Source organism: Amblyomma americanum, chromosome 1 (genome assembly GCF_052857255.1).
Source record: "Amblyomma americanum isolate KBUSLIRL-KWMA chromosome 1, ASM5285725v1, whole genome shotgun sequence".
Classification (NCBI taxonomy): domain Eukaryota; kingdom Metazoa; phylum Arthropoda; class Arachnida; order Ixodida; family Ixodidae; genus Amblyomma; species Amblyomma americanum.
This window is the reverse complement of record NC_135497.1, coordinates 244,404,778-244,422,132: the sequence shown is the minus strand read 5'-3', so window position 1 is coordinate 244,422,132 and position 17,355 is coordinate 244,404,778. Positions and strand designations below refer to the sequence as shown.

The following is a 17,355-nucleotide window of genomic DNA, read 5'->3' as shown; positions in this document are numbered from 1 at the left end:
GTCCGTGGTGCGGAGCCATACCCACACTCTACCACATCACATGGGAATGCTTCACACTGAAAAGCATTGGCGAGGCTGGCTGTCGATGTCCGAGCACTGAAACCTGTAGGCCAGAAGTAAACCTACAAATTCTACACGATTCATCTTCAGGAGTGCAACGGCGAAGAACATGCGCACTAGAACAATCGAGTTATGTATAGCAAAAACTGAATATAACTACGGACTAGAGTAGTAATGTCGCATGGAGTTATTCGTGCTTTAACTCCAGCAGCGTTTAAACGTAGAAGTGATGCCTAAACGCCGGTGTCTACCTCCACTACCACCGAATTCAGGACATCGCAAGGTCGGCGAGAAGAAACTTTCCTTGAGCAACACAAATCTCGCAAGACGTAAGAACAACCAAGCTAAATTTCTAATATTTCAGAAGCAGTCCGACTAATGTAAGGATTTTTTTTCCCTGCCAGCAACGGAGATAGACCCGGTGAGCTCCTGCAGGCAGCTTAAGTGAGTGAGTTTATGAGTGATTATCCTGCTCCACCGACTCTCGCGATGCAGGGATACGCCGCTGAACACATACCCCCATCGTGGTGTAAAACCGTACCGATCCCTGACGTTAGAACTAGGGTGTCAAATCTACCACATCGCATTGGCGACTGACTAGCTTGAAGTGGGGACACCAAAAGCAGCAGGGAATCTATCGGAGTGAAAGGGAAAATGCGGTTAACTGTGGGGCATTGATGTTGGAGAATGAGAAGTCCTCGAAGGCAGCCAGTGAAGACTGGAGCGGTACTGCACGCCCAGCCAAGAAAAAACGCGCCAAGTTGGGCAAAAAAAGAAACAACCGAAGACAGAAGTAGCGTAAAAGTATGCGACTTTATTTGTTATTAAAAGCCATTTCGAACAGCAACCTCTTAAAAACGTTTATAACGCATTTTGAAATACAAATAGGTCGCGTATTGAATTAGCAAGTTTTCGTTATATCTGAAGAGGAACGCACGGATTTGACCGCTAAGACTTTCGAAGGAAGAAAACTTTGTCCTGCTTGGCAGATGAAAACTGGCCAGCGAACGCAATAGTTGATTTCTCCTGGGAGTCTGAGGATTGCAAGGAGTCGCTAGAGGCCCAACGCTTGAACTGTCCGTCCTCCAAGAGAAGCTGGGACTGCAAAAGGTGCCAAGGTAAACAGTTGATTCATATGCGAGACATACGCTGGGCGTGTACAGCATCTAGAACGGGAATGCAATACGCGGACAGACAAATTTTGTGTGAAGACTCGAGAGGTCAGGAAATGAAACAAGCACTAAAGGTAACTATTCAGCTGAATCAAGGGAGACTGAGGCCGCCATTACCTTAGGAGGAGCAAAAACTGGGTTCCCGAAGCCGGGTTCTTGGGTAGTCATGGCGTGGTAGTCTTCATCGGCACCAACTGGGTGCTCATGTTGTAGCAAGCCTTCCCGCTTTCCGAAGGTTGGTTTCTTGAAGCTCACCGAGAAGTCCAGGGCCGCAAGCTTGTTCCTAGAATAGTAATGAAACCAGTGAGAACAGGAGGTTTGAGCGTGCAGGATGTACCACGGACAACAGGAGGTGCTAAAAAGAAAAAAAACGCCGGAGACGAGAACACCGGACAAAAGTGAAAATGCATCAAGCACTGTACTACGTTACATGAAGTTGGTGAACAGGAAGCAGCTGAGGGGGAGGCAGCAAGTGCTTGGGACTAAAGAAACTCAAAGCTTACTTGTTTCTCTGGTAAAGGATGTAGCCGAGGACCAGCAGGGATATACACAGGAGGGTAATGAGGATGGGCGCAAGCCATGTGGAACGAGAAGAGGCTCGATGAGGGGCCATGTAGACAACCACGGGGTCTTGGCAAGAAGGCCCTTGGAAATCCTTTGTACATCTAGGAGAATGCGAATCGTATACAAGGTGTAGGTATGGCAATAAAGTTAACGAGCGTAGAAATTCATAGTAGGAAATTGTTGGACTGCATGACTAGGGGGACGAAGCGAAGCACTGCCCAAGCTTTCTTGATGTGACTGCGTAATTGAAGTAAGGGATTGTATCCGGAAAATTACCTGCAATAGTACGAACTTTTCTCGGATATACAGTGGCCACCATTGAGGCAAACCGGATTGCAGAGTTGTCCAAGGACATCCGCGCTCGTAAGGTTATAGGAACGCTCATCTGTACAAAGACGGAGACGACGAAGGACAGTTAGAACAAGCCCAGTTTTGCCGCACTGGTACGGTCAGAACTGGAAAAGGTTAGGAAAATAGGGTTTGCGTGAATCTCCCGTGAAGTGCGTGTGGGGGGGGGGGAATAGATATTAAGCAGGTCATACGCTTTGGACAAGAGCTCACCGGATTCTACGCAGTTTTGAGAGTCCTTTGCGAGCGTGAAGCCGTGGCCACAAGCGCATTTGTAGGAACTTGGTTTCAGAAGGCAAATGTGGCCGCACGAGTTGCGCGCGCATCTGTTGACACCTGGGGAATAGAATCGGTAGCAATTGTCGGCAAGGACGAAAATATGCAATGGGACATAACACTGGGCGAGGATTTCGGACTGAACCTTTGCTTAGTAAGGCTGTGGCGAGTTGTACGTGTCAAATTAAGTGCAAGAAAGCAAGAGCGGAAAAAAGTTACCGCTTGGCTGATGGACGGCGTGGAGAACTTTAAGCACCGATGCCTTAGACATGCCGTGATGTACAAGGGCGACGTTCCGGCCGGTGTACTTGTTGCAAGCCATCAGGGAGTCTGAACCCCAGTCGGACCAGTACAACCAGTCCTCGAACAAGGCGATACTGAAGGGACTTGCGAGACCAGTGCCTCGGACCAACTTCCTGTAGGAAGAGAACATTTAGGCTTCAGGACCCATGTATTTGAGACCGATGTGGAAGGTACGTATTTTTAGCGGTAGTCGTCAGGGTAGTTCTCGGCGCAATTATTTCTTTACAACATTAAGAAAGAAAGTCAGACAGACAGACAGACGAACGCAGAGTAATCCGAGGCCGTTACGACCACCGCCTGTTGTGTAAGCATTTCAGGTACATGCGCCTACCGTCTTTCATTTGATGCATGCAGCCTCAATAAATCTCCTGCTATCATCTGTCGTGTTTTAGTAGCTTTAGAATACAGATGTCTATTCCGCGTTTAAGCAGACGCAAAGACAATAGAAATGTCACGGAAGTGTGCAAACGCTTTCCTTGAATATTTTGCGGGACATAGGCGAAGGGAGGGAGATAGTGCAAAAGTCATCGCTGAAACAGCAGCATCGAACTCGCCTGTCTTTGCCTTGATACGTCGCACTTTCTATGACGTTCTTGTTGGCATCAGACCAGTAGATTCGCAGATGCACTGCATCGACTGTGATTGAGCAGGGCCACAGGATTTTGTCTGTGAGCAGAATACGACGGTCGGTGCCATCCATGTTCGCACGCTCAATGACACCGTAGTCTTTGTTGACAATTTCGTGCCACACACCCCAGAACATCAAGCTGGAAGAAACAAAAATTACAAATTGTCAGCGTCTGACGTTACGTCACGCACAGAGCTGCCTAGTGAACCGGAGCCACATAGTAGGAAGGATGGTAAATACGACTCAGTGCCTTACACAGCCACTGCCAACAGGGACAAGTCTAAAGGCACATATGCGACACGGGATAGTACTTGTGCGAAGCCACGTGCAAAAAAGAGAAGTACTGACCCATCATTAGCTGCCAGGGCAAAAGTGTTCACATGCGAGTAGGCAGTATCGACGACATCGGTGCAATGTTTGAATGTGGATTCGCAGGCCTGAATGTGAACCCAGCCGTCAGTGAAGTAAATGTTGCCAGCGACCCAGTCGAGCGCGATGTGAAAGGGCCTGTGGATGTCGTCCAGAAGGGTGAACTGCTTGCTATTGCCGAGGGTGACGACGTTGATAACACCCTGCAACATGGGAAAATACAAACTAAGAAGTTGTGCACCGACTGTTCGGGCTGTGGAGCATCGATGCGCATAATCAAGTGAAGTTCGACTAGCAGTAACTACACAAGAGACCATGGTGGTCATGCGGAAGGATCTTGCGGGGGAAAAAAGTTAGGAAAAAGAACAAGACATCTGGTACGCAAGGGATGCGCCAACAGGCTGAAAACTCGCGGGCCACACAGCCGGGAAAGCACAGACACGGGATGCTTCTAAAGAGGGCTTAAGTTAACTTTGCAGGCTTAAGTGCGTTCTGGTTAAAGGCGTTCTGGTCGCGACCAAGAAACCTAGACTCGAAACCGTACCTCCTCCATTTCAGTCCAGAATATAGACTTGTCGCTGATCCTGTAATCCATGCCGTGCATGTCCGAAAGAGTGTCTTCAGCCAGCACGTGTTGTACGTGGCCATGCATCGAGAAACTGCGGATTTGGTTCGGAAGCATGTAGAGCAGGAACGCTTCGCCGTCTGCAAGAGCGCCGCCGGGTATGAGCAAATGCGATGCGAGAGGGCGGCGGAATACGCACATTGAACCTTGCAGTAGCGTCGGTCGGCACCAAGAGCGTAGCCAGCGGCGCATGTGCACTTGTAGCCACCTTTTGAATTTTGGCAGAAGTGGCTGCAGTGACCGGGAGAAAGGCATTCGTCGACGTCTACGGGATGGAAAGCAGCGAATGTTAAGCGACAGGGAGGAGACTCCGAAAGTGCAGGGAAAGCGGGCAAAGTTACCGTCGCAGGATTTGCGGTCACTGTTGAGGCGGTAGCCAGGACGGCAGGAACAAAGAGGCCCAGATGGAGATTCCCGGCAAATATGAGCGCAGCCTCCGTTGGCAGTAGCACAGTGGTGTTCTGTACAGGAGAAATTGGAGTGGTGATGATGAACTTCAAGAGGGAAAGGGGATGCGTAGTACAGAAAGCCACAGGCGGGGAAGGTAAGCAACACCCCGAGTGACGACAGCAAGGGCTTTTGAAGAGCGGTACAGCGCAGGAATATTAAGGAGGAAATGCGAGACGAAAAGCGACTGCATGTGTTTAGAGGTTGTGAAGGCTAGCTAAGGACCGCCGCCTGAAAAATTGGGGTTGCCATGTTGTGTACAGGATGCACTGGTAGCAGGATGCGTTAAGGATAATGCTGAATCCGAGAGAATGCACGACTCCACCATGCAGGCTACAGAGATAAAGCATTTCGGTAGGAGGGAGTGAAGCATCAAAACAAAATTAGGAGGACTGGCACGTAACAACGCCGGAAACGGGAGGTCAAGATGTGCGCGAGGGAGGAAGGAAAACGGTAAGTGGTGCAAAAAGTGGTGCAACCACGGTAGCAAGAAGGCAGTGACAACTGTACCGCAATGACTGCCCTCATCCGAGAAGTCCGCGCAGTCTGTGCGGCCATCGCAAACACTGGACCAGGCGATGCACTCGTGGGAACCGCATTGGAACTGGTCACTCCAGCACGGGGCGTTAGCTGCGAAAACGGCGCCACGTTGCAGGTCATGAGAGGTGCAACCCTTGAAGTGGCAGGCATCCCGTGTTCAGGATGCCTACTCTTACGCTACTCTTAGTCTGGTCACAACATTCGGCGAACACTTGTCAGACGGAACGTATTTGGCCATGAAGGTCAGATGTCGAGCTTGGCATGTGGGATGCCATGGAATGAGACTACGAATTACCCATCGGTAGAGCGACGTACCACCGTGAATATTCGGCTCATGATTACAGCATCCTGAAAGCGACCAAGGGTTTGCTTATGGCAGGATTCTGCCTCCATTAAGAGACTGACTAGTGCGGCTAGAGACGAGGATAGTCGCGGCGTGGTGCGGCGGAACGCAAAGGCGACTGCGTTCGAAGGCGACTGCACTCACTAGACGGAGGAATGGTAGCAGGGCGGCAGCGCGCAAGGAGTTCGTCCATGGCATCACCACAGTCGTCGTCGCCATCGCATAACCAGCTCTGCAGGATGCAGCGCTTTGTGCCAGGACAGAAAAATTCGGCCGATTGGCATACGGGCGCAGCTGCGAGAATAGGACAGGATGTTAAACGAGGGTGCTCAAGTGCCCTAAGAGTTGAGCAAATTTGCGTATGCAGGAAGGAGCACAAGAACAGTCAATGTAGGGCTCTTTCGAATGAACGGAACTAGATCGTTGTGATGGTGGCAAGGCTGGGAAATATTCGGCAATTCTGGAGACTTGCCGCGAGTAATGCAAGTTCGTTGACGAGGCTGGATCTGGAGAATCCTCGAACAACCGGAGCCTGGTTAACTGGGGTATGCAGTGTACTGGAGGCACTGCTACGCTCCCTCACGTTCCCGTTCGGATTACAGCAGCACTTCAAGCATCTAGCAAGGACAAAGGAATGCCCTAAACGGCTTCCGACTTCTGAATGATGCAATACCGTGAAATGGCGCCATGTGGAGAAATTGAAAGCTTACAGCAGTTGTGCTCGTCCCATCCATTGTGGCAGTCCGCGTAACCGTCACACATGTCATGGGTGTAGACGCACTGGCCATCGCCGCAACCCACCATTCCCTTGACGCACTTTGAATTGTTGGCGGGCGCGTAATCTGAAAACGTAGACATGGAAAAGGTCAGCCTAATCTAGAAGCAGAAGCAGCTATACTAACACCAATATTAAGAAGCGCGTCAAAGGATATTCTGCCAGTAGGACCGGGCGTCACCAAAAGGAACCTGAACAGCGCTTTAAAAATGCTAGCTTTAATTTAAAGTATGCTACTGTCGAAATCACGGGAATGACGGATAAGCGACTAATGTGCGGGATACATTGCGGGCTGAACTTACCACAGCCGCTTTCGTCAGAGTTGTCCTCGCAGTCTTCGTCGTGGTCACAGCGGAGACGCTTGTCGATGCATTGCCCATTGGCACAGTGAAAGTCATCTTCAAAGCAGGAAACAGTTTCAGCTGCGAAAACGGGTTTGAGGTGAGAGGCCTTCGTATACGTCGGAAGTATGCGCAGGCCGACCGCTACGGGGGGCGGGTAAGGAATGTACTGCGAACGAAGGGAATTATGAGTAGTAATTTCTAGTGAAGTTGAGCGACTGACTGATCGGCGAGCGGTGTCGCATGAGGACCACACGAGGAGAAAAGAGTGAAAGGATGGCCCGCAGGGGTGAGGGGTTGCTAACATCATATGGAGTTACGGAACAAGACAAAGCAGAAACTGCAAGGGATTGTAGCAGAGCACTTGAGACCAGGCAAGGGGATACAGGTTGTCCCTTTGGTTGGCACTTTGGCTAGTTTAAAGCTCAGCGTGCACCCAGAGGAGGAACACTGCCGATTAGTAGTGTGTACTCCACTGGTTTGTCGTGTCACTGCCATAGTTGCTAGACGAGCTTGCCTATGTGCATACGGCTAGGTATAGCAGGACTTGTCGCGTGAAGAGACTAAAGCAAACTGCGGGTAGGGGCTCACTGCAGTTGGTTTCGTCCGAAGAATCTGAGCAGTCTGCATGACCGTCACAGGACCAGTCTCGAGGGATGCACTGCCCGTTGGCGCAGCGGTCGTGGCCGTTCGGGCAGCGTAGTGTGCGGCAGTCCAACTCGTCGTCGCCATCTGGACAATCATTGGCACCATCGCAGCGCCAGTAAAAGGGAAGGCACGCTCCGCTTTTGCAGGTGAATTGGTGGGAAGCACAGGTCTGGTGAGCTGCGAGGGAGGAAAAATGGTTGCAGCGCCATAAGTGCCAAAGTATTGTGGGGAAGAGGTGCAGTGGAAAGTGTTTCTAGAAGGGGCAGTCCGAGGACTAAACGCCGTCGCTGCAGAAGGAATTTCTGACAGCGGGAGCTATGAACTGGTGTACTTACGGCAGTTTGCTTCGTCCGATTGGTCGTCGCAGTCGTCGTAGCCATCACAACGCCATGCCATCTCTACGCACTTTCCGTTCTGGCACGCAAAGTCCTTGGAAGGACAAGTTGTTCCTGTGGAGGAGAGGTAATGGTGAATTGTGGAAACAAATAGAGGAACAAGAGAATGACAGTACCGCAAGTGGCTTCGTCGGCATTGTCTGCACAGTCTTTGTGGCCGTCACACCAGTAGGCAGCGGCAATGCAGCCTCCAGCGCAAGGCAGCTCATGAGGGCGGCAGGTACCGTTTTCGACTGGAAATATGAAGGGAACGAAAGTGGTGATACACAGGCTGGTGGGAAGGCCCGCAGAGGGCATAAGGAAATCGCGAAGCGAGCAAGGAGTCGTGTCGGGACAATACAGACCTCTGCAGGTTGTGTTGTCAGTGCGGAGAGCCATTCCGGGAGGACAGAAGCAGGCACGCTCCGTCGTGCGAACTGGCAGGCAGGTGTGGGAGCAACCGCCATTGCTTCGCGCGCATAGTCCAGGCTCTAGAAGAGGAGGAGGGATGAGCGGTAAATAGACTGGTAATATAGGCAATAGCTGCCAAGAGAAACCCGGAGGTGGTCAGGCAGTGCCTGCAGCAGTGAACGCGTACGAGAAAGCGGAGACAGCCCACGTACGCGACTTACGTGCCAGCTGCACCCGATAGTTACAGCAGCGAGATGGAAATTTTGCTGCGGGATTTGAGTAGCAACGAGGGGACATTAGTGGCAATGGCCGCAAAAAGTGCCAGCCAAAGCAGGCACTGGGTGGTTGGCTGAAAGAGTCAAGCAAACGAATGGCGTGTGTATTATACGACAGAAGGTGCACGCGGGCTTCGGGGAAGATCTTAGAGAGGAGTCCGTGATGATTTCAGGCTTGCAGCATACAGCACACCGTGGTTTTTAATCCGCATGAAACAAAGTGCAACCGAAATTCGATAGCATCCTTTCGCCGAGTAATAGTATGACAAGGCCACTCCGCTACCCCGGGGAGTACGAGCAATCGGAAAGAGACGGACGGGACAGGGTGACAACCGAACGCACAGCGCTGTAGTTTATTACATAGCGAGGGAAAAAATATTTCATATTAAAACTAACGATGATTATTAACGTCCACCTTCCCCATGCGCGAGGCTTAAATTCATTATAACTCCATTTCACTCCAAGGTTCCAGATTGGGATATCAACATTTACATCACGACCACCGATGCGCCCGACAGGGCCCTCCGAAGGTCTCCCCTCATTAGGGTTTAGAGGACCGAAGGTAGTCTGTACGAATCCCTTACCCTTCGTTTCCCACCACTTTGACCCCTCTTCGCAGAACGGTGGTCCACAATTTTGCAATGGGAACCCCAAGTGGCACCAGTGTGCACCCGCTCAGATGCTGTACAGATATTGAGGGACGCCAGCATACGGGGTAAATCGGCCGCCGTGCCGGCCCGACGACCGAGAGTGGTAATACGATTGGGCGGGCACGTTTTGCACGATGCTGCACGATAACACGACCGGCTGCTATCTTGAGATCTTGGACGGAGAAGAAACGTTCGAATGCGAGTAGCAAGAGCTAATGCGTTTGTAAATTCTGGGGAGTACCTGCGAAGATTGCACAGAAAAGCACTAGAACAGAGTACAAGACAACACAATGTACTTGCCAAAGTCGGGCACTTGCGAGGCGGCGAGGACCCTCCTGGAGTATGTGCCGTTGCGCCCTGTGCGCAGCGGAACGCTGCGGCGAACGTGGGGCTCTGCGGAGAGGTCGATGTACTCCAGGGAGGAGTTGTCGCGAGACGTCCAATGGATCTCGTTGTGTGCGGCAGACACCGAGGAGACGTGAGATTTAACTTGGTGGACAATGAAGGGAGTGCTGCGAACCGAATGGACAGGTGCGAGTTGAACAAAAAAATGTTGGCCAAAAGACCTCATGAAAGAGCCCATGGGAACATGGCAGCAGTAGCTCATATGCAGTTGCTTACGATTAATGCGGAGAGGGGCAGGGGGTGCGGCCGCGTCTGTGCAGCGAGCCTACTGTACTGCCCCTAAAGGTTATCGGTTAGCAAAAAAAGAGTGAGGGTAAGAGACTGAAGGGAGGAGACACGAGTGGAAACTTTATCGGGGCTGGAAGAGAACCCAGGTGGGGGGGGGGGGCAGTAACAGGCACCGCAGGGAAGGTTCGAAAACGGTAGGGAAGCGGAAAGACCGAGTAGCGATAGGCGGGATGACAGGGAACGAGAGGTGAGCGTGGAGGCTATTACAGAGTGGCACTTTTTTGAAAGCCTAGACAAGAAGAAATCGAGTGGGAGGAGTGAAGCGCCTGAGAGGAACTGAACTGCTCACCCGGTGAAGACCGTGACGAGGTCTAATGATTCGATGGTGCCGCGTGTGGCATCGGCCCACACGAGCTTCCTGGCAACTAAGTCTACTGCAATGGAAACTGGAACCAGTAGGCTTGTCAGCGGAAGCGGCTTCGGGTTTTGGCCATCCATGGTGTAACAAGTGATTGCAGGCCTGTCACCGGCGGTCAGCACGAAGAGAACTCTGCATGAAGAAAGGGAAGGAAGCGCCGTGAAAGTGCACGGTAGGAGTCCAGATCGCTATAAAAGCGGGTGTTAGGATATGCCAGCTGCAACACCGCGATGAAGACGCGAGTGGCAGGAGCGTTGGGAAGAATGGGAGAGTAAGAGTGGCCGTAGTGGAAAGTGCGCGTGAGATCGAGAATTTAATGCGAAGACAGAACAGACGTGGGAGCTTACCCAGCGAAAGGGTACAGGGCGATACCGACCGGGCGGCGGAGATCATCGCGGACAATGGCGTGGCCCGAGCCATTGGCCCGACACACCTCAAGGGTGTACTTATCGGCGTCGACCCAGTACAGCAGACCATGGGTCATGTCGTAGTCGATACCGAAGACCGAGCCTATGTGGTCGTAGACTGCCCTGGAAAAAGCGGAGCAGGAATTTGCACGGCCGGCAACCAAAGGCAGGTATAGCGTCAACAAGAATGAGCACAGGGGGCGATGACAGATTGGGGAGAACAGTGAACACGAGCATCGGGGCACGCGGTGCGAGAAGACTTATTGTAACGGCATTGCAGGTTACTAACCTGCCCTTTCCCCGTTTAGCAAACACCATGGCAGCGGAAAGACTTGCCTTTGTTCGAAGGTGTTCATGTTGATTGCAGCCAGAATCTCCCGCTGATTATCACTGAAGTAAAGGGTCTGATTGGACCAGTCGAAAGCCAGGGCAGCTATCATACCCACATCAGAAAGGGGCACCTTTGTGGGAAAAGGAGCGCCGACTGTGCGGAGGTCAATCTTGTACAAGCAGTCTTCCTCCGCAACAATGGCGAAACTGAAGTCTTTCGTAACTGAAAGCACGCAAGAGTTGTAGCATGAAGCGCGCTGTAAGCAAGAATCACAACGGCGACTGCTGGCGATAAGGCTGCGATGCGAACCGTACTGCTTTGAGGTCAGGGAACAGGTCGCACGCAAGCAAGGAACATAATGAAAAGGATAGCAAGCCAGAAGTACGATGCACACCTAGAAAAAGCTCTACAGCATCGATACGGTAGAGAGGATGCAAACCTGTGCAGGAATGCTTGTTTGAAGACAACTTGTAGCCGAGGCGGCATAAGCACATGTACGAGTCTCCAGACAGTACGCAGATATGATCGCATGGATTGTCCCAGCAGGGGTTCGAAATGCCTGAAAAGAAAACTTTGTAGAAGATTGATATATGGAGGGAACCGTGCATAGTTACCTCGTTGGCGCAGAATGGGATGGTAGACATGAACGCCCATTATGTGGCGGCCATTTTCGCGGAGTAAGCGATGGTGTTGCTTGCCGGTAAGCTTATTGCTAGTATCGAGGGAGTACGACGCCCAGTCACTCCAGTACACAGTGTCTTCGAAAACCGACAGGGCGAACGGGTGAAATAGGGATTCCTCTAGTACGACGGTACGCTCCATGGTAGTGAGGTCCAAGTACTCGAGCCTGGAGAGCTTTGCGTCACACCAATAAAGACGGTTGGTGGGGTGGTCGAGTGCGAGGCCGTTGGGCCAGCCGAGAGCAGTGGTCACGAGGCGTTGAATACTTGACCCGTCCATACCGGAACGTGTAATCGATGGCTTCACGCCCCAATCGGTCCAGTACATGAGCCTGAAAGCACAGCATGAACGAAGCAAAGGGAGTTTTAGAAAGTGGTCCGGGGAACGAGAGGGGGATAAGCAGATCGAGAGCGCGTTACGCTAGTCGTGAAAGGGGAACTCCGGAGGAGTTCCGAACAGCAAGTTACCGATAGCATCAGGTTCCTTCGAAGGTGATGTGTGGTCCAAAAGACTTGAAAACAACAAGTAGAGCCCATATTGAAGCAAAAGAGGAAACCGAAGCTAAAATGCAGTTTGTGGCGAGCTACGATACTGTGGTTGACACATTGACGGGAGTGGCGTTCTACGACGAGTAGGAATGAAAAGTAAGGAAAAAGTAGTGGACCAAAAAGAGGCAGCAGCTGCACGAATTAGGTGAAATCGATCTCCAAATGCCGAGGGGTTACCAGCTTCAGTGAGTAGTTTAGAACTAGAGGTCTGAGTAAGACGAACTACGACAAGCGACACAGAGGATGGAGTCTTGTGTAATTCCAGGCAGAAGCTTTCGTCGTGCACATGGCGGGAGAAATGTCCGCGGCAGTTAGAATTTTTGGTCATGTTCAAAGGCATAGGTATGCTTCATACATGCGCAAAATATGATTGTGTTGAGAGAATCAAATCTGAAGCTATCGAGACTTGAATCTGAGGCAATTTTCATCAGCGTTTGTAAGGGTGCCAGTACTAAACAATGTTCCGCTGGCGTCGCAAACCTGTGCATGTACTGAAATTAACGTGTCGCGATTGCGCAGATTGTGCGGAAAACCGCTAGTGGCGACGCATGCGTGGAGGCAGCACTCCAAAGCGGCAGTAAAACTACGAAGAAGAAAAAAAAGTACTTCTGAGTAGGGTTGACGATTATTGCCCGAGGAGAATCCAGTTCAGTCGTGACAACTGCACCGCAGGAGAGACCATCCGTTGAGCAGACGAGTATGCGTTTGCCAAGGGAGTCCGTAATGTACAGGTTGTTTGTGACCCAGTCCAAGGAGAGGTCTTCTAGGAGGGTTCTCTCTGGAAGGAAGGATGGTAGCGATAGGTATCAACGCTTGTCGAAAACACAAGAGCAAGTGGCGTGCTAGACTGGAAGCAGCGAGATTTTGAAATTGCCTGTACCTCAGCACCTGCGCTCGACACGCCAAAGAAATGTATAGAAATTGTGCGTAGGTAGCGCTGAGAGTAACCTAATAAGGTCTGCAAGAAAGGTTACCTGCAGTGAAGAGGGTCTTGAAGCCGCTGCCATCAAGACGGCAGGAGTAGACCGACGATTGTTTCGTAGAGACATCGGTCCAGAAAAGTCGGAGCTGTTCGCTGTCGAACTCTACACCGACTGCCTGAGCTTCAGCCGGGTGGACTTCGAAGTACCGGTTTGATCGGATCCAAAGGCCACGGATTTCATTCGTGGTTGAGAAGAGGAGGAGGGGCTCGGGATCGCGAGCCTTGCAGAAGGAGTTGTCCGTGAGCTGGTAGCCCTCGACACAGGAGCACTTGTAAGAGCCGGGGGAATTTGTGCAACCGTGGCTGCAGAGGTGTGGATGCTCCGCGCATTCGTCGATATCTGGAAACGAGTCGGAATGTTTGTGTACTGAAAGCAGAGTATGAGTGCTGAAACAACAGAGCAGGATGGAGCGCAGTGCGCCGATGGACCAGCAGACTACTGGGGAGAGGGAGAAATGAGTGCTGTGCGAGTGGCAGCCGGGGGCGAAGCAGAGCATCCGAAGGCGGATAAAGAAGCGAAGTGATTAGCAGCGAGATTGAGTGCTGACGGGGAAATATGAAACAGCCATGTGGATAATGCGGTTAGGGCGGAGAGCAAAGGAGCTAGAAGGGAGCAAAGAAGAGATACAAGGCAGCTACCCCGGTGAGGGGAATTGCAAGGCAGTGTGAAGGAGACGATGGGCACATGAACAAGAATAAAAGCACAGAAATAAGCGGGTGAACGGAATTGAAACAAAGCGGCGGTATCAATACCAGCACAAGAGGTGTGGTCCGCCATCAGTCTGAAACCGGGGTTGCAGTAGCAGGTGGAGCCATTGGTAGCGACGAAACAGCCTTGGCTGCATTTCTTTTGGCTGCATTCGTTGACCTCTGCAAAATAGAACGGTATGCGGGCGGTTAGCGATTGCAAGCGAGAACGGACGAGGCAAGAATACACAAGGACGAAAATACGAGCATGCGGAGCTCAGCGCGGTCAGAGTGGTATTACGCAAGCGGCGCAAAGCCAGGTGAAGGGTAAATGATCAACGAGATGATAGAAGCCGCTCTCCCAGCCCTCATCAGGACAGTTAACGCGGCAGCGTTAGAGCGGACGATCGGTAAAAGTCGAGCTCTGCCCGTCGAGCTGCGGAATGAAAACGGAAGCGAAGTGATACTGCGAACATAAAAAGTCGCAGAACGACTAAATTGTGCAATTGGTAAGAATGAAAACAAGAGAATCCGGCGAGAATGAAATTCAATACCTCACAAGACAGACGCGAATCCTAGGTCATTGAGGCAAGCTCGGTCGAAGTAGGTAAGGGGAGACGTTGAGAGTCATGCGTACCACATTGCTCAGCAGGCCTACTTATGGAAACTAATGCCAGTTACTCGAAAAGTACGGATGGAAATACCAAAAAAAACTATTAACGTTGTCGCGTGAAACAGTTAAACATTCGGGTTGCTTAAGGCAGCCGTAACTTTCATGCATGAGGCAGAAAAGGTCACAACGGATCCGATCGGTTAGTGGCGCGAAGTAGAGAGCTGACGCTACTTACTGCAGAATGTTCCCTCGTCGGCGCCGTCGGTGCAGTCCTTCTTGCCGTCGCACACTTTACCAGGAAGCAGGCACTGACCGTCGAGGCATGGGAAACGGCCCTGGTCGACATCGCAACGAGGGGACACCGTGGTGGTGGTGGAGGCTGCACCGGTGGCGGCGCAGCCCAGTTCGTCGGAAGCATCGGCACAGTCTTCGGTGCCGTCGCAACGCCAGTGGCTCGGTATGCATTCGTTGTTGTGGCACCGGTGACCACTGCAGTTACTGGAGTGACAGTCGAGCTCGTCCGATGAGTCGTGGCAGTCTGCCTCACCGTCGCAGACCCAAATTTCAGGGACGCAGTAACTAGAGTCCTGGCAGGCGAATTTTTCCACCGGGCATGTTCGGTGGGCGTTGGCTGAAAACGAGTCGAAGGGGACAGGAAAGAAGATAAAGGAGGGGCTTGGATTTCAAACTGCGCGAACGGCATGCGGATACTAAGGACTGGAAAAGAGTGAAGCGGGAGGAGAGCAGGGGAGAGGTTTGCACGTCAAGTAACGAAGAGGAATAGTGGGGCAGCGAACACCGGAATCCCGGCTATACGAGGAACGGGATGAGGGGAGGGAAGTGCATGCGCCTGGCCGGACGCCGAGATGCCGCAAGAGGGATTAAGAATGCGTAGGAGTGGAGCGGAACGAGCATTAAGGAGGGGAATTCGACCCGAGACAGACCGAGAGCAGCATTAGACCACTGCAGAAAAAAAAAGCCGACACAGCGGCTTTAATTCCGGGTAACAGTTCACTCACTACAGCCGCTCTCATCCTTGTGGTTTCCGCAGTCGTTCTGGCCGTCACACCTCCAGAACATTGCAATGCAGCGGCCGTTCCCGCAGTCGAACCATCCCCGCGCACACTCCGAGGACGCCTGGTGCGCTGCAAGAGACGGGAATAAATGCACAGCTTTACACAACGGCAACAACACGCGTGGAAGGAAAGCTACAAACTTCCCGCACGCTCAAGAATGATTAAACGCAGACTTAAATTATCGGTATTTCAAAGACAAACTATCAGTTAAAGCGCGTCATTACTGCCTTATAATGACATGTTCGAGAGTGCAGAGCGAACGAAGCACACGAGCAGTCCTGTCTAGCGAGCGGTACAGCGCTTCGTTACGTACAGGAACAGTAGCAGTCACACCATACCAATACAAGGGCAAATGCTCAACGCAGCCAGCAAGTAAGGGAAACGTCATACCAATTTGCAACAACAACACCGCTAGCAGAGCGCGCGTGACAGCCGCCATGATGCTCGGCCGTACAAATGCGTTCCAGTGATCAAAAACAATGTCCAACTCGTTCACTGGCGAAGCAGGCCGGTAAAAGTCCGGCGGCCAAGTGCGGACGGCCCCCCACTCAGTAGCTACACTTATAACACTTCCCATGCTATCACTGGCCAATCACAGGTCGTATCCCGGTGACGTCATATTTCGAGCACGCGGGCACCCCAAAGCCCACACTATATCGTAGTTGCCGCTTTCACTCTAGATTCGCGATAATATCTTTCCAAAACTGGCCATCGCCGTGCATGTTCTCAAGGAAACGACACGCGAGAATGACTGTGCCGGCACAGAAGAAACTTGCACGGACGCGATCCTCGTTCAATCAGCCATAGACTTTCGTGATAGTTTTGTTGTTCGCCTCTTATCGACCAGAATTGTTAAATGCAACACATGATTCGCTAGCGGCGGTGCAGTAAACAATTCATGAGCAAATGCAACGACCGTACGGGCCTGATCGTGGTGATTTGTCAAGAGATGCTGCAACTGCCATGGCGTCGTTCATGAAAGGTACTTGATATGCACTGTTGCCTTGCAAATGAAAATCCACTGAGGTACGATTACGGGTGCCTTTTGTACTGTAAACTTTTGCTAACATCCTCAATTGTTAAAGTGCACGCATTTCATTCTGTCAGCCTCTGTGTGTGCGGGGATGAACGTACTACCTACACTACGGTTGCAATTTTACTAGATGTGGATGATTCCCAAACGACTTTACCCCGCATTCCTTCGTAAAGATGGACAATAGGACGAAAAGAAAAGTGAGTACGAGTTTTAGAATATACCGTGTGCCTTTGAACAGGGCAGTTACTTACCTGCGCGCCATATTTTTGCTGCACCACTATGGGCAGTATCGGTCCAATGACCAAAACAAGCAACTGCTTCACTGCATGCGCCGCCACCCTCTCGAGCATTTTGGTCTAGAAACAAAGCGTGTCAATTTCTGGCCTGAATAGGGCGTACGAACACAATGAGACAGAAGCGTGCCAGTCGGTAAGTGGGTAGTCTCATCGTGGACGATGGTACTCAATGGATTTCGCGAGATTTCATGCCGGTGCAGATAATAAATGCAGTGCACCGCACTTTCAAACTGATCTCGAGAGTGGTTTGCGTTTGGCAAGGCGAGGGTTCTTGATTCTCGGGAGAAGCATAGAAGGGTGTCACCAGGTTATGCGGGTTTTGGCAGCGAAAGATATCTACGAGTGGGGGCGTCGACCGAGTTGCATCGCTGTGTCGCCGAGCACCTTGCCGTCGAGATCCCGTCTAACACGTTCGTTTTGTGTTCCCGAGCGGTGCGCGTACCACAGCCCTCGCGTAACGTTTCTTTTTTCTCGTTCGTCACAGTAGAAGACTCTTAA

The 17,355-nt window shown here is 51.5% G+C and overlaps 1 protein-coding gene across 1 annotated transcript; it reads right to left on the bottom strand.

Moving 5' to 3' along the window:
* Nucleotides 1-856: 856 nt before the first annotated feature.
* Nucleotides 857-16,053, bottom strand: yl (Putative vitellogenin receptor yl). The gene is made up of 31 exons (XM_077648857.1): nt 15,916-16,053; nt 15,469-15,594; nt 14,685-15,080; nt 13,903-14,019; nt 13,142-13,489; nt 12,774-12,945; nt 11,553-11,950; nt 11,378-11,497; nt 10,944-11,160; nt 10,548-10,730; nt 10,132-10,332; nt 9,450-9,661; nt 8,179-8,304; nt 7,951-8,067; nt 7,775-7,888; nt 7,383-7,616; nt 6,753-6,872; nt 6,386-6,517; nt 5,820-5,969; nt 5,303-5,422; nt 4,687-4,806; nt 4,485-4,610; nt 4,265-4,425; nt 3,700-3,923; nt 3,278-3,490; nt 2,640-2,836; nt 2,358-2,480; nt 2,073-2,181; nt 1,736-1,897; nt 1,350-1,515; nt 857-1,161 (listed from the first exon to the last, which is right to left on the bottom strand). Exons 1-31 carry the CDS (start codon nt 15,962-15,964, stop codon nt 1,009-1,011), a joined length of 5,406 nt encoding a protein of 1,801 aa, XP_077504983.1. The 5' UTR covers nt 15,965-16,053; the 3' UTR covers nt 857-1,008.
* Between the last annotated feature and the right edge of the window lie 1,302 nt (nt 16,054-17,355).